General features: G+C 48.1%; 1 protein-coding gene across 1 annotated transcript in view; it reads left to right on the forward strand.

Moving 5' to 3' along the window:
• The window catches only part of Tunar (TCL1 upstream neural differentiation-associated RNA), a 39,193-nt gene extending 15,170 nt beyond the window's left edge, over positions 1 to 24,023 (forward strand). Inside the window, exon 3 of the mRNA XM_063241566.1 lies at positions 22,655 to 24,023. Coding sequence (XP_063097636.1) covers positions 22,655 to 22,840 — 186 coding nt within the window. The 3' untranslated portion in view covers positions 22,841 to 24,023. The remainder of the gene's footprint in view (positions 1 to 22,654) is intronic.
• The last annotated feature ends 1,236 nt before the right edge of the window (positions 24,024 to 25,259 follow it).

Raw genomic sequence — 25,259 nt, forward strand, 5'->3', positions numbered from 1 at the left:
CTTGGGCACAGTGTGTGCACTGGGAAGCAGGGGCCGCCTCCAGCTGCCTGTGTCCCCTTCCTCAGGCAGCACCTGTGTTCCTGGCAGCAGCTGGAACACTGTTGTTCAAGGGATCAGTCTGACCTCAGGGTGGCCAGGGGGCTGCTGTGTCTGGGGAGGTGGCCGGAGCCTAAACATTACAGCTGATGGGTTCTTTCCTCCATCAGGTGACAAACATCTCTAGAGCAGGGCCACCTGGATGTGTCTACTTACCTGGGGCTCAGTTTCAGGCATGTGGGAGCCACCGTGTATCTGTGGCTTCATTGCTGTGTGGGGGCTGCAGCTCAAGGACTCTGTGAGTCTCCAAAATTCTTGTCTGTCTCTGAGCGCTCTGCAGGGCTGCCTTGGTGTTCAGAGAGATAATGCACGTTAAAGACGGCCTTCCGTCCGGGCCTGGGCTCATGTCATTCTCCATTTTTGAGTCTAAAACCTTCCAGGATGCATTTGTATTCTATGGACACTTCTCTCTTTTCCTTGCCTTTATTCTAGATATTATTGACTTCACTTCCCAGTCATTGTTTCTTTTTAAAACAAGGCTGGAACAGATATTTTTAATTTCTGAGTGCTTTTTCTTGTTCTCAATCACCCTTTTTCCGGGATCTATTTTTGTTTTATGACTACAAATAAATACTGAGTCCTGGAACACGAGTGTACTGTCTGCTTGCTGTAGCCCTTGAATTACTGTACTTCTGTCCCCTCTGAGGCTGGTTTTTGTATTTATTTGGTTCTTTCTCTTCGTGCGCCTCTTTGACTCATGTGCCTGCTCATCCAAAGTTGGGGAATAGTGGTGGTTGTGTTTCTTTGGCTGGGGGTAAAGTCGGGCTCTGTGTCCAGGGTTCTACACCCCAACTCCGGGCAGCTGTGGACTGGGTGCTATGTAGTTAAGTCAATGATGCTTACCTAGGCATTGAATTTTCCCCTGTCGTTATTCCCTAAACATTGTACAGCAGCGATTTATATAGCATTTCCTTCCCATCAGGCATTATAAGTCATCTAGGGAGAGCTGAAAGTACACTGGAGAAAGGCACAGGTTTTAAGCAAATATTGTGTCATTTTATATAAGATACTCTAGCCTGCATAGATTTTGATGTCTTTAGGAGTCTTGGAGCCAGTTCCCCACAGATATCAAGGGACATCTGTAAAGGGCTCAGAAACACTGTGTGATTGATCCGGGTCACAGAGGTGAAATGTGTAGCTGGTAATTAAACCCAGCCTTCTGATTTCCACTCTACTTCTTTTCTCCAAAAGACTTGATTGATTTCAAGTAGATTTTAGGCCTAAGACTCACCCAGCTATACTGACTACAAAAGCCAGTGTTTGCCACTAATAGGCCTTGTGGGAACGTATGGTATCCCTGTCCACTTGTTTCGGTGACCCCGTGATGCTGAGTACTGTCTTCTCTCTAGTCCAGTGCCCTTTGTCAAAGGCAAGGCTTCAGAACCCACCTGGCTGTCCACCGCCAAAAACTCAAGGTTCTCCCACTCAGAAAAGGTGACCCTCCCCACTCTGGGGTGACATTCTTCCTACCTGGAAAGATGATAGGGACACGGGCTTGCTTAAAAGCACATCCCACTGGCACTGGGAGGAATTTGAGGGAAGTAGGCGGCAGCTGTCTTAATCCTTATAGGCTACTCTAACAAAATACTGTCTAACCAACAGAAATTTATTTCTCACAATTCTAGAGGCTGGAAAGATCAGGTGTTGTCAGCAGGTGGGTGGCAGGCCTTTTTCCTTCCAGCCATGGGGGATGGCAGGATCTCTTTGAGGATTCTTTTATCAGGGCACTAATCCCATTTGTGAGGGGTCCACCCAGATGACCCACTCACCTCCCAAAGACACCATGCCCTGATACCATCACACTGGGAGTCAGGATTCCAACATACGGATTTCCAAGGGACACACTACAGCCAGCACAAAACTAGGAAAATGTGGCCTAAATGTTAACCATGGGCACTTTAGCTCATTTTACTGTCCTTTTCTGCTATTGAAAACTTTCTCTTTGAGAGCATTGTGGCTCACAGTGAGGAATCTATAAAATCCTTCAAAGGAAGCTCCTCACAGTCCTGCAACCTTGAAAGGCTCCTCAGGTCCCATGGGATCCAAGATGGAGCCATTTCCTGGGGTCTTGTGTTTGTTCCTTCTTTTCCTCCACCATTGGGGTCTGCAAATGCATATGCAATCTTCCTGCAAGCATGAAACTTTGCTTAAGTACAAGGAGGGAGGAGAAGGCAAAAGCAATGCAGTCCTGGCTCTGCCTCACAGGTCCTGAAGCTTAGAAATGATCATGTGAGCAAATAGGCTGGGCAGGGGATGGCCACACTGCCCAGAGGTGCCATTAACTGCTGTGTGATTGCAGAGGAAGTAACACAGAACTGTGCTCCAGGGAGCTCAGGAAGACAGCAGAAGAGATGACACTGTGACCGGCTCGCAGCAGGAGTTGAACTTAGGTGATGGTGCCAGAAACGGCACAGAACAGCTGAGGACAGAGCCAGGGCCAGTGTGAGGGAGGAGGCTGGTTCCTTGGCAGTGAAAGCCCACAGCAACTGAGGGCTCCACTGCTCAGAGCTGTGGGTTTCTCGGCTGATGAGGGGACTGTCCCTGCCTCCTGCACTGGCAGTGGGCTGGATAGCAGGATTGAGCAAGCCTTCATCTAGGACAGTTCCTAGCATGTATGGCAAGGTGACCAGCAATGCAGGCAGCCCTAAGCAGGTAGTTTGGAAGGCACACTGTGCTAGATTGTAAAACATTGAGAATTAATATTCAGAATGTATGATGAACTCAAAGCATATAATTCCTGGAGAATAAATAATCCAATGAGAAATGGGCAAATGACCTGAACAGACCATTCTTGAAAGAAGAAATACAAAAGACCATTACTTAAGGAAAAAAATGTTCTGTGTGTTTAGCCATCATAGAAAAACAAATCAGAACTAATTTCACCTGAATCAGGAATATACAAAAACAGTAAATGCTGGTGGGGGGTGGGAGGAAGGGAACCCTGCTCTACTGTTTGAAAAGTACACTAGTACAGTCACTGTGGGAATTAGTCTGGGTGTTCCTCAAAAAACTTAAGTAGAAAGACCTGTAACCCAGCTATACCTATGCAGTATATACCTAAAAGAATCAAGCCAGCATCCTGTAGGGAGGCCTGGGTACCCATGTCTATTGTAACACAGTTCACAGTAGCCAAGATATGGAATCAGCCTCCATGCCATTAGCAGAGGAAGAGGTAAAGAAAATTCTCTGTATAATCACAACATAAAGAAGATGTCATTTGCAGGAAAGGGGATGGGACTGGAGATCATGTTAAGAGAAATAAAACTCAGAAAGATTAGCATCACATATTTTCCCTCACGTGTGGAATCTAAGCAAAAAAAAAAAAAAGATGCCCCGAAAGAAGAATGGAAACTATTAGATGAGAGGAACGCACTCGGGAGAGAGGAGGGAGGGAGAAGAAGAGATGGCAGTGGGTGACAGAAAGGACCTAACGGTGTTTTATGCATGTCTGGAAAGTACCACGATGAAACGCAGTATTCTGTAAAATGAATGTACACCAATAAAAATACATGCATTGGAAAAATACCGTCAGGATTAACTATTAGTGACTAGCAACAAGGGAAAAGCAACATGCCCTGAGATGGGGTGAAACCTCCCCCAAATTTTTATTGCATCAGACAGCAGTTGTCAGAGAGCAGTTACAACTGTACTTTATAGCAGAGAAACCAAGACTCGGAAGCATGCAGTGGCAAACAGGTCTGTAGAGGGGAAACGCGGTCTGTTTATGTGCAGTGAAACGGGACCAGGGCGTTTGACCTGCACTGCTTTTCCCTTGTCTTTTTTAACCTATATTTTAAGAGTCCAGTTTTTCTGTTTTTGGTTTCCAGTAATCGTTTGGTGATTCTGTCTTATTTTCTAACCAAATTTGGGAGAGTAGGAGGAGCGGGTCCTACAGACAGTGTGTTTAGTGGGGATAGGAGCAGGTGCTGTTTCCTGGTTGGCAAGAGAACTTTGCAGCTACAGGAGCCAGCAGGAGTGGTTGCTGGCAGATTGCTTTGGGAAGCGGCGATTCGCACAAGCCTTGAAGCACTCGAACAGAATTCTGGGCAACTACGGGTAATTATTAAGGATGAGGTGGTGGGTTAAATGTGTAATCAGACTGAACAAAGCATGCATTCTTTGGTTCTTCTTGGATCCTTGTATTTCTAAGCATCGGGAGTGGGAGGACTTCTTGGCCACCAGATCACCTATAGATGCTAGCAGTAAAGATGTCAAGGGAGAGAGTTGGGAAATGTAAATTATGCAAATGCAAGGTAAAGGGGTTTTTCCAGTGGACCTGGGCCCATGAGCACCATGGGTGAAAGACCCTGCTCCTGCAGTGCCATTGATAACAAATTTAACTCCAAGGACCCACAACTTACTCTTCCAGAAAATGGGTGCTTATTCAAAAACTCCTCATTTAAAAACTACTGATGCATACCTGTAATTCAAGCTGTTTGGAAGGTTGAGGCAGGAGGATCACAAATTTGAAGCCAGCCTGGGCAACTTTTTTTATTTTTGGTACTGCAATATGAACTTAGGACCCTCGTGCTTGCTGAGCTATGCCCCTGGCCCCTGGGCAACTTTCTGAGATGCTGTGTCAGAATAAATGGAAGGGGTGAGGATGTAGCTCAGCGGGTCTGGGGTTCAGTCAGCAGCACTGGGAAGGAAACAGGAGCTGTTTGGTGGATAAGCAGAAATGGTATCGTGTGTATTTTTTTCAGTGATGGCCGCTTATAGAAAAATCTTTTCCTCTGCTATTAATTCCAGACAAGTATTGGATCAAAATTGTAAACTCGACTTTCCTGTACACATCAGTACCAATTTCTTCAAAAAGTTATCATCCCACAGTTCGGAAGGAGGCTATTTCTAGCCTGCGCACAGACATGATTGGAGGGAACCCTATGCACAGATGAGATTTTTATATCTCAGGAGATGGTGAAACCCACCCAGCTGTCTGGTTGTGTCAGAAAAATCACATTAAAATGCAAATGCTCCCGAGTAAGTGAAATGTTGATGGTTAGAGCCGCCAAAGGAAATGTTCAGGAAACACAGGCTGTGGAGCCGCAGTGTGCAGGGCCGAGCCGTTGGCTCAGCAAGACCTCAGTGTAGAAAAGAAGCCTCAGTTACAGGAGCTGCTCTGTGCTGTGCCCTTAGCAAAACCCGGGTCTCCCCAGGGGCACTTACAAATAGGGACACTCAAGTGATGGATAATCATGACACGGGGAAGTCCGCTGCTTAATAGGGCTGTCTGGCCACATCTCTTTTGATTCTGTTATGACCTCTTGGTGTGGACCTTGGGGACAAAGAACAGTGACCGTGGCCTCCATTCTGCCAAGAGGAAGGGGTCTGTATTCCCCTCCATTCACCGCAGTGTCTGTTTCCGATCTGAACAGGATAGAGTTGATTTTCCTTAAAAAGCCTGACCTTTCCTTTGTGGTACTTTGGCGGGGGAAGGGACAGGAGAACACACATTTTCTCCGTAAATATTATTGATCTGCAACTTGGAGCTGTAAAGTGGGCAGGGCAGAGAGAGGAAGGAAGAAGCAGCAGACCCCATGGACGTATTCTCCTCGTGTCAGACAGCAGTTATCAGGTAGTGGTCACCACTGACTTTATAGCAGGGAAAGTGAGGCTCAGAAGCACTACAGTGGAGTGTGTCAGAGTGTGGGCTTGATTCAGCCTGCCTGGGTCTGAGTCCCAGCTCTGCTATGCCCTGCCTGCTGTGGGGCCAGCGGGGAGACGGGTGTGATGGGGGTCCTCTCCCATCGCACTTCCCTCATTTGTAAACTGTGACAGTGGCGCAGCCCCTGCTCAGCTGTTGCAGGGCTTACATTTCTAGTGCATATGAAACGCTGAGGGCTTTGCCTGGCCCCTAGGAAGAGCTCAGCAATGTAGGGGACACTGATAACTATGTTAGGTACAACCAAGATCGCTCATCTAGGATGATGTAAGAGACAACAGTGTCACCGTAGCAGTGGGACTGTCCTCATCCTGGTGTCCCCTGCAGGACCCTCTGGATCTGTGATAATCAGAGCTGAGGCACAGAGATTCCAGATTGAACCCCTGTCCTGCCACTGCCTCTACACGTATGCACCCACACTTATGTGCACACATATGTGTGCATGTGTATATGAGCACAGACACACATATGCACACATGACATATTTCATACATGAATCTCATGCACAGCCAGTTAGGTCTGTCTTCTGCTCGCATATCTCCTGTTGGATCTCATGGAGAACTATCCTTCCCACTGTGCAGATGAGAAAATTGACATTCACAGTCTTTGCTGCTCCCACAAAAGACTCCATGTGCCCATTTATCAGGTGGCACCCTAGGTCTTGCTGCTGCTTGAAGAAGAAAAGCCCTCTTTCTTTAAGGGTTGCAAACAGAAGCCTCTTTCTGGCAGTGTCCCCACTGGGTGGCTGCATAGCAGGCCACCCTAAAGTGCAACGGTGAGACACAGAAGCTGCCCGCCTTTTCTGTAGCTCTGTGAGTGGGCTGGATCAGGTTGGGCCATTCTTGCTTGGGCCTTTGCATGTGCTACAGTCAGGTGGTGATGGGGCTGAAGCCATGGAAGTCTCCTTCACAGTGCACCTGGTGCCTAGGCTGGGCCCCTGGCATGACTGGAAGTTGTTGGGCATCTCTGTCTCTGTGCTGCTCTCCAGGTGGCTGGGCAGAGCTTCCCCAGTAGGAGTCTCAGGGACGTGCACTTCTTACAGGACACAGTGGAGTTTTCCAAGGCAGTAGAAAACTGTGGAGCCCAGGAACCCATGTAGCTCATGTCCCCAAGATGCCACCTCACCCCAGGACAGGAGGCAGGGATCTCAGAGGCCCTGGAGACCTGACTGTTGGTCCACTCTCTCATGGTTGGCTTAGGCCAGGACCAGCCCTTTTTGGGAGCTGGCTTGTGCCATTCTGGCAGAGACTGAAGCTGGAGTGAACATGTAGGGCATGGGAGCACCGGGTGGCAGGGGACATATCAGTTGGTGGGCAGAACAGAGGACCCAGGAGCAGAAGACAGGTGAGCAAAAGCAGGGCTCAGGGAAGCAGCCAGCTGACACTGGGCCTCAGGAGCAGAGCACTTGTCCCAGAGAGTGAGGGACTTTCATAAGCCAACATCCCAGGTTCATGGTCACCCAGGAAGTAACTGAGACAGGAACTCAGCCAGAGGTTACAGCTGTCCGGAAGACAGGATCCAGGGTGACAGGAACCCAGGCCCTTTGAAGCCTGGTCCCAGAGAAACAGTTGGTGGCCTCCAGACCTTAGGTCCTAACTGCTTCTGAACACATGGTGGCAGGGCCCACAGAGAGCAGGGACGCGGAGGGGCCATTGGGGTTGAGATCCCCACGGGGCCTGAGACTCTCTATAGCTCTAAGATTTCCAGTAAGCAAGGACTGGGCGCAGAGCCCATGGCCAAGGACCAGCCCCTGCTGCCTGGCATGGAAGCTCTGGATGCCTTAAATCCAGGACACCTTAGCACCCGTCCTACTGGTCTCTCCTGGAGAGGCTAGTGTCTCAGCACCTCTGAAGTAAGGCCAGCAAAGGCTTTGGGGCTTAACATACGGCTTTCAAAATTATTGAAGAATATATTTAGCTATTACCTTTATTTTGGTGGGGGGACCAAGAAAAAGGTGGAGAAATTGCTTTCCCTCAGGTTACATAACCCTGGTACCTCTGCACACTCGGGGCTCACACCACCCAGTACTGTTCACTGAGCCTCAGACCTGATTCACATGCACCAGTTTCTTCTCCAACACTGCTTTCCATCCCAGGGTCCTGTCCAGGACCCCATATATAGCCTCGTCTCCTTCAGTCTGTGACAGTTTCGCAGTCTTTCATGACCTTGACACTTTGGAGGAGCGCTTACAGTTTGCCCCAGTGTCCCTCCACGGAGGTTTGTCTGATGTCTCATCAAGATTGGACTGAGGTTGGGCACCAGGGTCCGAGTCCCCAGAAGTGGCCCCGTGTCTGGGCACCTCACATGAGTGTCTATGGTGGCGATGGATCAACACTGCCAACGTTGACCCTGGTCGCCTGGTTAGAGCATCTGGCAGGCTTCTCCACTGCCAAGGGACTCTTTTCCCCTTGTTAGTAATTATTTTGGAGGAGATATTTGAAAGCGTGTGAATCTCGTTTATCCTCAAACTTTCACTCATTAATTTTGACATCCATCAGTGGATCTTGTCTCTAATAATTATTATTGTACTGTTTGCCCAATGGTGATTTTCTATTTTTTCCCTCTTTTATTCTGCATTTATTAAGTGGAATTCTGTAAGTAGTTATGCTTGGATTTCTGTAAGAATTGACCATTGTTCTCCATTTATTTAGTATGTGATTGCTTATAGCAGTAAAGACTCTTGGATATGTATTTCATTCTGTGAGTTTTGGTGGGACGCTATGGTTTGCCTTGTTCTCCTGGGTCCAGCTCTGGCCCCAGGAGCTCTTCAGGTTTGCTCTGATCTTTTCCACCCACCCTTCCGCCCCACCGCTTGCCTGAGCAGTTACCCTGAGATGCGGTTACTTCCTGCATCTCAGGGTAATTAATGCTCATCTTGTGTTTTCTTTTCCTCACCCCTGGGGTCAGCCGCTTTGCCAAGGAATGCCAGTTGCTGCATAGAGAGAGGCCTGTGGAAGTCAAGGCAAGGTGCCAAGTATGCACACGGCTGCTTAGCTGTTGTTGCTTCTGGGCCTCTCAGGGGTCAGAGCTGGGAGTTACAGTGGCTGGGTCACAGCATTTCAATCAATGATGAGCTGCGTGTGCAGTGGACAGCAGTCACACAGGATTAAGTCACCTGTTGTCACAGCCATTATAGTTTGCCGGCACAGGGACATGGTGCTGTATTTCTCAGACTTGTCCTTGTCAATAAGCAGAGCCAGCTGTGCACCAATACACACAAATACAGGCATGGTGCTCACCCGGGTTCCTGTACCCACCTTTCTGGATGTGCATTAAAGACTGCGTTGATCCTGGAATCTCTGATTACACCCCAACACCTCCCTTTCTGCAGCTTCCTTCTCTGAGGTTGGGAACCACCCCGTTGAATAAAGCATAGCTCTCCAATTCTATAATATACTCGCTTCAGATTTGCTGACAGTGCCCTAGGAGAAACAGGTGGACTAAGAAGACGACGGTGCTTACGCACAGATGCTCGGTCTTCAGCCTGGTGCTGTCCAGCCCAGATGCACTTTCCCCAAGTCACCTTAGGGTGGCCCTTTCCTTCCCCCGCCACCTCGGCGTGGCCGTGTTATTTGCAGGGAGAGTTTGGTCCCCTTACTCATATCTGTGCTGTGTTTTGTGTTTGATTTGCAGCTCGGTTGGTTTTCACTGGCCTGTGTACAGTGGGAAGCATCTGAAAAGCATGTGAAAAGACCAGTGTGTTTCCAGAAGTCAGGTCTGCACCGCAGGGGAGACTCAGAGAAGTGCCACTGTGTCTTTTCCCCCCCACCCCTGTCCCATCTCCATCTCTCTCCTCCTCCTTTCTCCTTACCGCTCGTGAGCAACCAATCTCTTGTATTTCTAGCTTGCTCTTCCTTTATTTCTTTTGGACTAATGATAGAGCCCCATTTCTTGCTTTGCTTTGTTTTACTTTGTTTTGCAGTGTCAGGGATCGAACCCAGGGCCTCACACGTCTGTTATGGTTTGGATCTAAAATGCCTCCCCCTTCAAAGTCTCATGTGTTCAGAGGTGGAGCTTTTGAAAGGTGATCAGTTGGCTTATGGGGTGCTGTACGTACCAGTGGGTGAATTCATTGATGAGATCATAGGCAATGCTGTTAGGAGGCAGGGACTGATGGGAGGGGTGGGTCACTGTGGGGGACGGTGCTTTGGAGGGTGTGGCTCCCTCTCTGGCCCCCTCCCCTGTTTGTCTTTACCACCCCCTTCCACCATCCTGTTTCTGTCTTGGAGTCACCAACCAGCACTGACTCCTCTAAAAACCAAAATAAACCTCTCCTTTACGTTGAAGTGTTAGGTATTTTGTCCCCACCCTAGGAAATGGGATCCTGCAGGCCTCCGAGGCCAGCGCTGTGCTACTGAGCTACACGGCAGCCCCGACACCTCGCTTAGGTGAAGTGTGGCATGCTGTGTGCACTCTTCCACCCTTTGGTTCCCTCAGGTAACAGTGCATCCTGGGAAACTCTCCTCTCCCGCCCGGAGGACTCTTGCCCTCTTTGGCTGCAACTGCATGTTCCTCCCTGGAGCAGACCACCGCAGTCCATTTTTCCCCTCTCTATACCTGGCATCTAGCTCGTTTTCTATGTCTTTACCTTTGCAAATACTGCCACGGTGAACAAGTTGCCTGTGTGATTTTTGTTTCACTGGAAGGTATCTCCAGGACAGCGTCTAGGGACTGGGCCATCGAGTAGGAAAGTAGATTGTGTCAGAATTTGTGAAGCATTGGTAACTTCCTGCTAGGGAGTTTTGCCTCCAGTTGATGGACATTGTTTATTTCTTGTTGATCATGGTCCCTTGGGGCAGGGTGGGGGCAGTGCTGCTCTGATGGAGGAGGATGTTTCTGGGTCCATCAGACAGTGACCTCCCAGGCCAAGCATTTTCTCCCACTGAGCCCTTAGGGTTATGACTAGACAGATGATGGGCTCCTGCACTGTTGCATTAGGTCCTTGACAATCCCAAGAAGCAGCTGGGGTTACCCTGATCTTGGCCCCATGGTAAAGAAACTGTAGGCAAGAAGTTAAGAGACTTTCCCAGGGCCACATACTTAATTAGGATCACAACAGAGTCACAAACTCAATTTTCAGATTTTGGGCTCCTCCCCTCTCCCTTCTTATTGCACTGTTGGATCCCAAAGAGACTTTGCCCGAGTTGGATCCCCTCACAGTCCATGAGTCTCTAGTGAGGGCCAAGAAGGGAATCGATGTGGATAAAATGACCCAGCTCATGGGGACCATGCTGGAACACAAGGCATATTTCCCCTGCTTCCTGCTGGTTCTGGGGTTAGGGGCGTGGGAAGAGGGGTCCCTGGCCCAGTGGAGGTAGCAGCAGGTAGGGCCGACACACTGGCGGCCAGGGAGGGCTGTACCACAGGCCGGGCCTTGTTTCTGCTGCTCAGTTTGTGCATCCTTGTCTCCGAGCTACCTGATGACTCGAGTTCCTCAGGGAAGTCTCGTCTAATATAATTAATTTTTCCCACAACTGAAAAATCTGCTCTCTTTGAGCAAAGGAAATCCTGATTAATTTACCCTTAAGTGTTAGTACCGGGAGCTGTTTTTCTCTTTATATCAGTGTTTAAACTTTTCTTACTCAACACACAGTAAACAAACCCTCCTTTTCATCAGACTTTGAGGTAAGAAAGAGACAAAGCAGGTCCCTGAGGGCCTCTGCATTGTCATCTGGGTCAGCCTTCTTCAGGCTCACGTGCGTTGGCTGAGCCCGGAGTCTGCCCAGCTCTTTCCCCAGGAGGAAGCACGGCAGAAAGGCGGGTCCTTTTAGCCTCCCTGTCCAGGACTTTCAGGTGTGGATCTGTAGATGAAGAGAGGAGGAAGACACGGAGTTCTCTGGAACAGAAGAGACCATCTTTTTGACTAGGCCTTAGGCTAGGCATTACTTGCTGTCCCCAGCGGAATGTACACACCGTTATGTGTCCACACACACTAACCAGGCTAGCCTGTCCTCCCTGGCCTACACTCATTGGTTTCTCCTCTCTGATTATATCTTTATTGTGAGTCCTGCAGGATGGTCTTTGCTGGAATGTCTCCATCCCCCAATTCAGTTGCTTCCCATGCATTTCCCTAGCTAACCTGGAATCTGGCTTATCTATCCTTCCATCCATCCATCCATCCTTCCATCTGCCCACCCAGCTGTCCCCCCTCACCTGACCATCCATCCATCCATTATCTCATTCATTCACCCAGACACTGAGCACAATGGCTACTCCAGGCCAGGCCCAAGGGTGGGAAGGCATAGAGACCAATCATGCCATACCTGTCCCTCCTAAACTGCTCATGGACTAGTGGGGAAGGACTCGGATAAAGAGATGATTGCCGACGAGGGCAGGAGATGCTCGGATGCAGTCTGAAGACAGGGTCCTTGGGGATGCTGCCAGAGCATCAGCCTCAGAAGATGCATGGCAGTTATGTAACCCGAGAAGCGTGTGCCAGCAAGTGTGTCGAGGAGCAGCAGCCGAGGTGGGAACATGGCATTCCAGACATTCAAAGCAGGCAGACGGCCACCACCAGGGAGTAGCAGTGGCTACTGGGCTCAGACCCTAACTCGGTTTGTGAGGAGTTCTTTGTTTTAACCACTGCTGTCTACCTGGTACTTACAAACGGTGCCTGGCATGCTGTGGGTGTTCAGTAATTACTCTGAATCTTAATTCCTTTTTCTGAAATGGGAATAGTGCTCATTGTCATCTGCATTGCTGCTGTTACAATCCAATTCTCTGGAGTATGGCGTGATATATACTGGATACTAGAAGAATGTTTGTTGGATGGACAGATGGATGGATGGATACATGGAAAGATGATCGTACAGTGCTGGCCTGTGCTCTGTTCTCACTGATTAGTAGCAGTGATGTGATGTTGTGTAACTGCAGAGTGGCTGCATCGTAAGAGGTGCCCAGCAGACAGCTAGGTCCAGCAGCATCTCTGTAATTAGATTCAGCATTTAAATGACACTCATAATTGTGATTCTTTGCTGAGCGGATGAAATGCAAGTGTTTTCTTTCTTTGGAGACTCTGGAACTGCTGGGAGTAAATTCCAGTCGCTAGAGATGACCTGGCTGACACCGCCCTTGAGTAGCTGTGTGAAGACAACCACAAAGTGGCCACTTAGCTGGGCACAGACCCACGTAGAGGAGTTTGTCCTATGGAAAGCTCCTGTCCAGTCCCTTTGCTGCAGGCCCTGGCCCCTGGGCACTGGGAGCCTGTCACTTGGAGAGAGGCTCCTAGCTTATTTCCCGAAAGCCTGGCAGGTAAGTGTGTGAGCTCTCTCTGTACAGATCTGACAGAGCTGGAGACTACCCTGTCCCACTGTCTCATCCTGGAGAACCAGTTAGCAGCTTTGACTTACTGTGGTCTGATTTTTAGGAGCTGAGTTTAAAAAATTTATTTTGAACTATCTCATGTATACAAAAGTATAGATAGTGCTTACGCATGGAGAAAATAAATATGAAATGAACATCCGTGGACCCATTGCATCTGCAGAATAAATTCCAAAAATGACTTCACATAACTTGCAGGGCCCCAGTTCTGATCCCTGCTTCTCTCCCCTCCCCAGATCCTACCAAGACCACCTCACTACACTGCTCCGTGACCAGACTGGCTACATCATCCCCATGTCCGCTTTTCCCCTGCACCTCACTGTCTCCTGCCCAGCCGCCCTCCTCCTCCACCACTGGCTACGCCAGTCTGATTCACCTCCTCTGTCTTAGCTGAGACCTCCCGTGCTCCAGACCACTCATCGCATTCCCTTGAAGGTGGTCAGACACTTCTGGTCCTGCAGTGCCCAGGGGCCAAAGGCTTTGTCTCCCCTGCACAAACCCCAGTTGCTCATTGTAAGTTTTAGCTCATTGTAATGCTCAGGGAGTATTTGCTGGAAGCCTGGGCTCAGGTGCTGCAGGATCTACAAGGTTTTTGATGACCACTGAGGTCCCCTCTTGGAGGAAAAGTTGGTGCTTCCCCAGTGCCCTGCCCTGCTCCAGGACAGCTGTCAGCTGTTTCTTCTAAATCTCCAGGTGGAAGCTTGGCCCTGTAAACAGGAGCAGCTCAATCCTTCCTTATCCCAATATATGAAAATAACCTCAGGACAGAAATACTCGGAATTACAATGGAGCTGCCGTGGAGCAGATCGTCAGCACGCAAAGGGAAGAAGTGAACTCAGTGGTGCCTGTCCCCTCTGGAATGTGTGCTGCCTTGTACCACATTGGCACCAAAGATTCAGTTCCGAGATCGGCATTGTTCTGAAAAACAAGTTTCTACCGGAATTCAGTGACACCGAAGCCAGCTCCCTTCCGGTCAGGCTGAGCCGCTCTGCTGTGTGCAGAAAGGACTTTTTTCATTTGTCATCCCCACGCGCAGCACGACCCCTTTCTGGCTGCAGCAGCGAGCAGCTGACGTGAAGGTCTCTCCTGGCACACTGGCGTCGAGCAGCCTGTTCTTGTCATGTGGGTGGTGAGTGGCTTCCAGCATCGCAGGAAGCAGAAACACTGAGTCTTCATAGTTTTATTTACTTACATATTGATTGCTTTGAATGTGATAAAAGTAAAATAATATCATTAACCATGTTGCAGAAAGATTTCTGAATTTTTTCCCCCAGGCATTTTTTTCCCTACACAAATAAAGATTTAAAATTACTACTTGGAACCATGAGTGGACTTGAATTTTAATATCCTGTGTTTTTCCCCTTACCACAGTGTAGGCATCTTCTATTTTGCCGCATGGTCTTTGGTCTGTCTCCATCATTTTCAAGTGCTGGAGCCCTAACTCTATGATTTATTTAGTCCACAGTTGAGTTGAGGGCTTGGAGACTGCCGGGGCCAGCAGGCCCCCAAGCTTTTCACAGCTCTTGTTACGTGGCTTCCTGCCTTGTGGACCTATAGTCCTTGCTTGGCCTTGGAGTCCTTGGTGTCCTTGGAGGAGAGATAGAGGAGAAGCCACACTATCGATATCAGATGCTAGCATCCAAAGAATGGCAATTAGTGAGCTAGCATTAGGGGAAACTGAGTCAAAAATTGGGAAAAGAGCCACTTAGAATATGGGAGGTGAGTGTGTCCAGGTTGTGACCCAGGAAGCAAAGTGGCTGCGGAGGAAGGTAGAATTGTTAGACTGGGGATCGCTACAGGGTGTGCCAGTGAGCAATCAGCCCTGGGAGTATCATGTCGGTATGTAGTCCTGTCTCTGGCTTAAGACTCACACTTCTTGCTATCAGGACAGGGGCAGCATGACTGCACATCATGAACCCATGACATAGTTTGGCAAGACGTGACTCTCAGCGATATTAATGGATGTCCTGCATCCAGCAAGAGGGACTGGAGAATCTTCCCTGGAGTAACATTTTCTCTATGATGCTGTGTTTTAGGAACAGCTTCAGTAGGTGGAAACTATGGTGAGGATATTCTGTTTTAAAGCAAAGAAGAACTTTCCTGACTCAGCTGTCAGCAGACAGATGAACTTTCTGCAAAAGGGAAAATTCAAGAACAATGGAAAGTTTTTGGGAGACCCTGGTAGCGCTTAACGGAGTTCTAGGGAGACCGCAAACATCAGACTCAGACGAGCCAAAACAGTGTCCCTTTTGTAGGAGTCAAAGTTCTTCAATGGCACATCACAGATACTGACGGCAAATTGATTCTGGGTGCCTTTGAGCAAATGCACTGTTTTGTAGCAGGCCTAGGATACTTCATGGAACAGAAGGAGGTGGTGAACCAAGCTTTACAAATGGAAAAGAGCCTGGCCCCAGCTAGCAGCTGCCAGTGAAATCACATCTGAGCACCGGAGCTAGGGTGACTCAGCGTTTCCAAACTGCCCCAGCTCGTGTCACCGCACCAAGGCTGAGAGCCACAGAGGCCCCTGGTGAACTTACCCATGCCAGGGCCATTCCCTTGGCACTCATGGACAGCACCTGGTAGGGAGGGTAATTTTCCAGAGGAAAATCTGGACACTGTTACCAAAAGGAGGGCACAGGAGCTGCCCGGGCCAGTGGGCGGTGTCCTTGGTGCCAGTGTCTGTTGCCGAGAGGCTGTGACTCTGGAAGCCACAAGGGACCTGCAGCCTCCACACCGAGCCACCCCCAGCGCTGTGTCCCTGTGTACACATGCATACTCCTGGTTTTTTAAAAAGACATTTCTACTAATTGGTTGTTTTTATTAGTAGTATTGTTTTACTAATTAACCAGTTATTCAATGATAATCATTATTAATTCATTAATTGGTTTTCTAATTATTAAACAGATAAGAGGAACATATTTGTAAAATATAAGGTACAAAGAATAAGCAGCCACACACCCACTGTTGGCCTAAGAAATTTTACCCTGGGCATCCTCCAGCCCCATCCACGTGGTGGGAACCACTGCCTTGGCTCTAGGTTTGGTATTCTTTTGTTTTCCTTTGAGGACTTACGAGGTGTTTACCTCCACACAGTGGATTCTTAGGTTTTCCATATAAGTGGAACCCTCCTTTCTGTTGTCTGCTCCAGATCACACTGGTGACTCACTTGTGGGACGGCCTGGCCCGGCACCTTTTTTCATTCTTGGTGCTGTGAAGGATCCAGAACTCGGATTAGCTAATACTGGCACTGCTGTCCATAAATCTCGTAACTATACGGGAGGGTACGTACTTCCGGTGTGCACCTGCAAATGGGCGGGAGGGTCACCGGTGTAGGCTGGTGCTCAGCTTTAAATGACAATGTCATCTGCTTTCCCTAAGCGCAGCACCAGCTGGTCTTGCTACTGGATTGTTTTAGATCTTGCCAGTATAATGGTTGCTTGCTGGTAGCTCACTGTACTTAGGTTTCCATACTTTGGTGACTGAGGTTTAGCTTCTTTATGCCTCTTCATTCTTTGAATATGTGCCTAGACATAGTCTTGCTCTGTTTCTTGCTGACTGTTTATTATATATTGTAGATACACACAGTATATATCATAGGCAATATTCAGATAAATGAGACACATACATATGATATATATTTCAGTTTGTGGGTTAATGTTTTACTTCTTTTGATAGTGTTGATAAAGAGATAGTAAGCTTAATGTCATTGAATTTATTACTAGCTTCCCTTATGGTATGAACTTTAATGTCTTATTAAGATATTCTTCTTTACCTAAAGGTTAAGAATATATTCAGTTTGGTTGTCTTACAAAAAGTCTTCAGGTTATCTCTTTCGTGGTTATCTATAATCCACCTGGGACTGCTGAGACACTGATTTGCTTTCACTTATTTATGATGTAGATGTTCAATCACTCCAGAACTGTGTATCAAAGACCCGCATCGCCCTGTTGATCAACAGTGCCCATGCGTGTGTAGTTCTGCTGACCTTTCTTGGCCTATTTGTCTAAGGCTTGTAAAATAGTTCTTACTGTCTTATTGTTTAGGCAATACCTTGGCTTTTGTTATTCTTTTGCATTTTTAAATACATTTTAGAAACTGCTTGTTAAATAGAACCAAAAATCGTGTAGAAATTTTGCCTGGAACTTTAATGAATCTATGAATGAATGAATCTCTTTAAGAACGGAAGCCTTTAGAGTATTGGGTCTTGCATTCCATGAAGATGGTGTAACTTTCCTTTTATGTAGGTCTCGTTTTGTGTTTTTTTTTTTTTTTTGTGGCTCTTTTAAGGCTTTTATTTATTTTTTAAAAGATTAAGATAAAAGAAGACATAGCAATATAGTCAGAACAGAAAAATTTGAGCAACATAAGTGTTTCACCACAAGACAACTCGACATAACAGTAGTTACCATAGTGTCTCTTTCCTTGAAATATTTGAATATACTGTCTTACACTATAGTATCAAACATAACAAGACAGTGTAAAACCGTCTAAGAGAATGAAAGTATTACAGGGTATTCAGAACCAACTAACAAAGTGAACAATAGTTACTATATTATCTCTTTGTCTATAAAAAATTTTGTTTATACTATTACATATAATAAAATCCAGTAAGATACAACATGATAAGACCGATGGAGACAGAACAAAAGCTTGATGGGACTTCAAAACAAGATGATATGAAATCAGCACTAGCTATTACAACATCTTGTTTTCTTCAAAATAGCTGTTCATACCATCACAGACAATAAAATCAAACAACCTAGAATAAAACTATTCTAACTAATGAATGAAAGCATCATAAGGCTTCAAAGCAATGTAATGGGGAATCATGATTATCACATACTTTTATGTACTCTTACCATTTCTTACACTAGGGAGACTATATGGTATTTATACATGTGAGTTTGATTTATTTTGCTTATGAGTATGGTCTCAAGCTGTGTCCATTTATTTATAAATATCTCAATGTGATCATTCTTTATAGCTTTATACTCCATTGTATTGTTTTATGTCTTTATAATAGTCCTTGTAAAAATGTTGCACATTTTTGTTAGATTTGTTTCCAGGCACTTTATATTTTGGATACTATTGCAAATGCTATCTTTTAAATATTAACATTGTTATTGAGAGATATTTACAGACCAAAAATTCAACTACTTGAAGAGTACAACTTGATTATGTTAGTATATTACAGAGTTATAAACCCTCATCGAGAAAACTAAATTTAGAACGTTTTCACCCCCCTCCCATGCCTTTTCTGTGTGCAGTTACCACCCAGCTACCTCCGCACTCATCCTCAGCAGGAAGGGATGAGTGAGCAAGAGAGTAAATAAATGAAGTTTTACCCCTGTAACAAGCTTTATGTCAGACGTTGCCTAGATCTGGTTCGTGCTTTGTTTTGTTTTGTTTTGTTTGTTTTCCCATTCTCTCTGCTACTGCCCTGGTTTCCAGCCCGATCTACTAGCTTCTCTGTCTCTTGCATCACTGCGTGCCTTCTGCACGCTGGCCAACAGCTGTGTCCGGAGAAGACTGTGTTTTAAATGCGTCCTCCCATGATGCCCTTGACCAGTCCCCCGGGACTCCAGCTCCACTCCTGACGTGGTGTCTATGGGGGAAATCGGGCTGGTGACCAGAGGAACTTGGAAATGAGTCTCCGGAGTCCCTGTCTCCCGTGGGTTGGATAGGGCCTCTTCCGGTGTGCTGTGAAGCCCTCCGAATGTAAACACAGCCAGCCTCATTATCCCCTTCACTTCCTCCTGAGTCAGAGCTATCTCAGGGTAACTCGGGAAAGAGCTAAATTAAGCCTTGAAACCAAGCAGCCTCCATGACAGGCACTTTGTTGTGCTTGAGTGACTGCAATGATGGCTCTCTGGTTATAAGCACAGCACTAATCACATCTCTTAAGACTGACCTTGGCCATCTATTCCCTGCCCTGCAGAGATACCAGATCTGTGTTCTCTGCTGGGCACCTAGTCTGTGCTAGCACTGTTCTTGGGGGGCAGGAATTCAAAAGCTCTCCCTTTCAGGACTCACAGTCTGTCTAAAAAGACAGACAAGAAACAGGGACCTCGGAAGAGATGCCTGGTGTTTGGGAAGATCTCTATCCAGAGCCAAAGAGGGGATGGTTTTCTAAGATCCTCATACCTTTGAGCTTTCTGAAAAGCCAGCTGTCCGTCCAACACTTACCAAACCAACACCACTGTGTTGAAAAGCTGTTCGTCAGTACACTAAGTTAAATGCCTAAGCCGTGGCCCATCCTCTCTAGGGATCTGTTGACAATTGGAAACTGTACAAATATATATTTTCCATCAAAAGAAAGAGCTGTTGGACTTCAGTTGAAATATCCATGCTGCAACACTTCAGGGGAAGTGTCAAAGTGTCTGCAGTTTACATGCAAAGGCACCCCAAAAGTTGCATGGGCAAGGGATGGGTACATGTGTGGTGAAGGTGGGACAGCCCAGCAGTGTGTCAGTGGCAAAGTTTAGATGCCTGGTGCAGGGATGCTCACGGTACAGTTCTTTCAACTTGACGATATGTTGAGTTTTCATGTAGCATTTTGGGGAAATGTATCTGTAAGTTCACCAGAAAACTCATACGAGAACACTCACAGCAGCATTACACATGGTAGCTCCAGGCGTGAAGCTTCCCAAATGCCTGTCACAATGGGATGGGTCAACACAGTGTGGCTGTGCAGAATTCTTCCTGTAAATGGGAGTAAAATTCTCAGTGCTGCACAGTCTGTGGATCTCAAAAAGTAATGTGGATGGAAAAAAGTCAGTGTATAAGAGAACATACTGTATGACTGTATGTAAAATTTAAAACCTGGCAAAATTAACTCGTGATGATAGAAATCACATAGTGGTTTTCAGGAGCAGAGCAAGGGACAGAGACCAGATGGTGGCCACTGGGTGTAGCAGTTCTGATTTTTTATCTTAATGCTAGTTAAACAGATGTATCACACTGTACGCTTAAACTCTGCACACCTTTCTCTGTGTTCATTATACATTATTAAAATTATACTAGGGGAAGAAAAAAGAGAAAGAAAAGCACACCGAAGCGTTCTCTAGCTGAGCTCTGGGAATAGGAAGCCACTCAAAGCCTGTCTAGCAAACCAAAGCGTGAAGGAACCAAAGCCTCCCTGGAGGCCGTGCATCGCTCACCTGTGTGCACACCCCTGCTGCGTTTGCTCTGGCAGTCTGTGCGGGCACGCCATCCTCCGTACAGATGTCTCCCCACGGACACTGTGTTGTGTGTCCTGAGCTGATCAATGAGGCAAGGCCCAGTCCTTTCAGGGGTTCACGTCCACAGTGAGAGGAACGTGCACCTTCCTCCTTCCTGGGTTCTTGATCCTCCCTGGGAGATGTTCCCTCAGACCTCCCTGACCCCCACATTAGTCAGGGCTCTCCAGTGAAACAGAACCAGTAAGAAGCTCTATGTGTACTTGTGCACACACATGCACACACGTGTGTGCAAATATTATGAGGCTGCATCAGTCAGCATGGAGGCCCAGGGGACCCACGGGTGCAGTCACTTCCAGTTCTAAGACTTGCAGGCTAAGACCCAGAAAGAACTGATTGCAATCTGAGAGTTTCGGACCCAAACAGGAAAAAGCTGATGTGTATTTGTCACCTTTCTGTTACTAGGACAAAAATGCCTGACATACTCAGCTTAAAGGAGAAAAGGCTTATTTTGGCTCATGGTTCAGAGGTTTCGGTCCATGGTCACCTTGATCCAAGGTTGAAAAGCCATAGCAGGACACAGCTGCTCACCTCATGGCAGCACAGAGAACATGAAGATAGGAAGACAGCCAGAGAAAAAGTGTGCCCTTCAAAGACAGGCCCTGAGTGACCTCTTTCCTCCAGCCAGGCCACCTCCTGCAGCAGCTCAGGTGTGAACTCATCAAAGGGTCTTCCATGAGGTTAATACCCACAATTTAATTACCTTTGCAAAAACCCCACCTTTGATCACAGGACTCACAGGGGGATATCTTTTATCTTAAGTGTAAAACAGTGTCCCAGCTTGAAGGCAGTCAGGCTTTGAGGAAGCCTCTAACTTTCAGGAATGTCTACCTTTGGCTTACTTCAGATCTTCCACGAAGGCCCACACGCGTAGAGGAGGGGCATCTGTGTTTCTCAATCTGCCAATTCCAATGCTGGTCTCCTCCAGAAATACCTTCCCAGACACACCCAGAATAATGTTCAACCCTTGTCTGGGCAGCCCGTGGCCCAGTCCAGTTGACACATAGAACTGTCCATCACAGCCCCAAACCATAAAGTGCCTCCCGACTGCAGAGCTGCAGCTCTCTGAGAGGGAACAACCCTGCTGTTTCCCAGGAAGGACCTACACGCTGGGTCTTTTTACCCGTGGTGCGGGTTAGAAATTGGCGGGGTAGAAAGTTTCAGCTGCCCGCCATACTCTGGATGGCCGTGCTAATTAAAAAGTAATTTTGTTTATTGTAAAATGTACAGGCAGCAATTTAGCTAAATAGATGCCTATGGCTTAGAGAGCAATGAAACACAGAATCAAGTGCTGAGCATCCAGCTTAGCAGAGGGACAGTGACCAGTGTCTTGGACCCCTTCCCAGAGCATCCCACTGTGCTCTTGCTGGAGGAAGCTGCTCTCCTGGGTTACGTGCCAATCATTTCTCTGCTTTCTATAAAAATCAAAAGTACACACCTCTAAAATGGTAGCCTAGGTGGTTCTGCCAGTTTTGAGCCTTTAGGAGTCAAATCACGATGCATATACCCTGCTGCTGTGTGTCACTGTGGGCAACCCCAGCCCCCCATCTCGTCATGCCTGGCCCATTGTGGGCTTTGCCACCTAAGAGCATCTGTTCTCCCCCTGAGGCACACAGGGCTGGCATTCAGGGCTCTGCTCTGGCAGACACGGCAGGGAAGAGTGTTCCTGTCCTGGCACCCAGGCGTACAGAAGCAGGGCTTCCCTTCACAGGTGTGCCCAGACTCAGGGTGTGTGCCATTCCTCCGGGGAATGCCAAGGAGCTTTCCAGGATGGCGGCACAGTCTGTATTCCTGGTAGAGGCAGCGAGGGTCACCATGGTGCTGCCTCCTCACACTGCAGGTGGAATTCTTCCCAGCCTCTCCTGGGTCCTGGCTGCTGGGTCCTGTCCACCCTGCTCCTCCTGCAGCCAGAGCTTTGGACCAGGTGGGACTGTGGTGACCACACAGACGGCACCCTTCTCGGGTGGGACCTGGTATGGGAAAGCGTGACTTTCTCTCCACCCTGGCTGAGCTCAGGCGTTTGCTCTTGACTGCTGGGCAGTGGTCTTGGTTTCCGTTTCCAGGGAAAAGGGGAAACAATCTCTACAAAGGCCTGGAGCCCACATTGGTCATCCAGGCTCACAACCTCATGCCCACATTAGGACCTTCATCCCCGAACCATGTTCTGCTTCTTTATAGAGCGATGGACCCCAGGAGGGCACCAGTGGATGTGTGCTTTGTTGCCCCGGCCTGTGGTCCAGCCCTGCAGCCTGAAATCACCACCCCCAGCGATTCCGCCTGGCTGTAGAGAGCGTGCTGGAAAGCGATAATCTTTTGTGCTGCCTCTTCCCACTTACAGGTTAGCCTGGTGAGGAAGATAAAGACATTTGCAACCAAGATGGTAATCACGAGTGGAAATGATGAAGACAGAGGAGGCCAAGAAAAAGAGAGCAAGGAGGAGAGTGTCCTGGCCATGCTGGGGATCATTGGGACCATCCTAAACCTGATTGTCATCATCTTCGTCTACATCTACACCACACTGTGAGCGGCCCGGCCTGTCCTCGGAGGCTCGGGAGGACCACGCGATGGGAGACCTCTGTGTCCTCAGATCAGTGACCAGATGCTGGGAGAACCAGCAGGCTCAGCCTGCACACACCGCTGCATCCATGCACCTTTGAACTCCATAAGAGGTCACAAGACAACCGGTCCTGCTGCTAGGAGCAGACACTAAAGCACAATGAATCCAACAAAACTCCTTCGTGCCACAGGGAACTCAGCGGCTCTGGCAGGAGCTCCGGAAGAGCGCTCAGAAGTGCGGCCCTGGGTACCAAAGGCGAGTGGACGGGCTGCAGAAACTCAGTGTCCCAGGTCGGTGACAACACCTGGTATTCCCCATGTTTGAGAGGATGCCCGGGGGGACATAGCTGGGCGGGGCGTCTCCCGGGCCAGCACTGCGTCTTTACTGGCTGAGCCGTTTCATAGGAGGTCACAGGGGCCATTCTTAGACAGACATCCGTCCGCCTGTCGCAGTGTCTAACTGTTTGATACTGGGGAGATAACTTATTTTTGTTTTTTCATTGGCTTGATGTGTGTATCTGTTCATATCAAGGTTTATAAATATATATTTTTAATAAATGTGCTCTATTTTTTAGCATGAACCAAATATTTGGAGAGCCGCTTCCAAATCCACCGTGCTTTCCTTGGTTTCAATGGCTTCGCCCCTTTTTCAACTGCAGTTCTTTTGTGTCATGCTAAAGTCCTCTCATCTCATCTGAAAGCCTTTGCTTTTGTGCTTTTATGTTTGTTCATCTCTCTTCTCCCCTCCCATCCCTTTTTCCCTCCCTCATTATCCCTCCCTACCTCTCTCCTCCTTTCCCCTCCTCTCCGTTTCTCTATCTGCTCCTTCTGTCTCTGGTCTGCAGGACATTTTTGTGTAATACCAGCCATGGGCTTGGTTGGGGCATGTTTTAAGATTGTTTGTTGAGCGGCTTTTTGTTGTTCTGTCAGAGATATTAAACAGTCGTGGGCATGTAGATCTTAGACACACTATCTTTACTGAGAACTATGCATGAATAAGGGCTGAGTGGTAGATCAGCTTTAAAACAAAAAAACAAAAAAACTTTCAAATGGACAATTGTTGAGGAAGAAGAGGGGCAGGCTTTGCAGATGGAGTCCTGAGCGGACACTCAGCATCTTGCCAGCAGAATTATTATTTCATTCCGTAGCCATTTGTGTCTCAGATTTTGATTTCATTGACCTCGAGGGATGGGAAGGACAGGAGGACACTCAGCCTTAGGTGCATAATTCCTTCTTCAGCAAGATGCCCGGGGTCCTCTTTGCAGGTGCGTGGGGTGTGAATGTCATGAAGCCTACAGCAGTCCAGGCCGTGAGGACCCCTGTGACCAGGACTTGTCAGGACCCTGGAAGGGGACTCCCTGATCATCCTAAGCGATGGCTGGGTTTAAAGCTCCGGGTTCCCCCACATGAAGCTGCTTCCTCCCTGGTAGAGGTGGTTGAATAAACTCAGATTTGCCCTGAAAGGGCCCTTGTGGGGCTGCAGAGGCCTTAAACAGGTCAGTATTCTGCCCGCCAGTGGGCTGCAGCAGGGACTTGGATTCACACAACTGTGAGGAAGCGTCTCCCCTCTCCCTGAAATTCCACCACCAGAGAGCCATTTCTTGAGCTCTGATAAGGGACCAGGCTCTTTTATAAAGCAAACGCCCCCAAGCACCTGGCTCTGGCAGGGACTCAGCAGATGTTTCCCCTTTCACCCCAGAGAGACTGAAGCTGAGGTGGATTTAGGGCATCCCATGTGTGCCAGGCACTTTATATGCAAACCACACATCCTCACGGTAGCCCTGAGAACGAGTCTCCTGGTGCCATGGAAGGAAATGGCTCAGAGAGGTTCCCAAGGCCACGCAGCTCCTTGTGGAGTCAGGGCTGTACCCTGACCTGATTCCTCAGCACCCCCTCCCCAGGCCCTGGATGCAAATGACTTAGAAAGGGCAGGAAGTGGGAGGGAACAGGGCGAGATCGTGGACAGACACAGCTCTGAACGCCTGCCTCTCCTTCCCCATAGCAGTAGCCAGCCCTGGGGACCCCTGGGAGCCTGGCAGAATGCCACATAGGTGAGGACACGGGGCATGTTGGCAATCAGCTGGGATGTCGGGGAGGGAGTCCTGCACTGGGCTGTGTGGTTCCCCAAAGTCTGTATGAAATTCTGGACGGTGAACAGAGTCAACAATAAAGGTGCAATGGAAAAAACCCTGCTGCTGTCTCTTGCTTCTTCTTTGCTCATGTACATTTTCATCTTACCTTTTAAAAAGAATTGACTCTTAAGCAGAATGCTGTTTGGTTTGGAGTGTAGATCCCTGGTGACTCTGAGTGTAAACCTTTACAACCGATGGAAGGGAAGAGCTGCCTTTCTGGCCTTCTGGACAGCTTCGCAGTGGTCCTTCCAGGGG

The sequence above is a fragment of the Cavia porcellus genome, unplaced genomic scaffold (assembly GCF_034190915.1).
Source record: "Cavia porcellus strain 051 isolate PalLab524CR breed Dunkin Hartley unplaced genomic scaffold, mCavPor4.1 scaffold_31, whole genome shotgun sequence".
NCBI classification, from domain to species: Eukaryota; Metazoa; Chordata; class Mammalia; order Rodentia; family Caviidae; genus Cavia; species Cavia porcellus.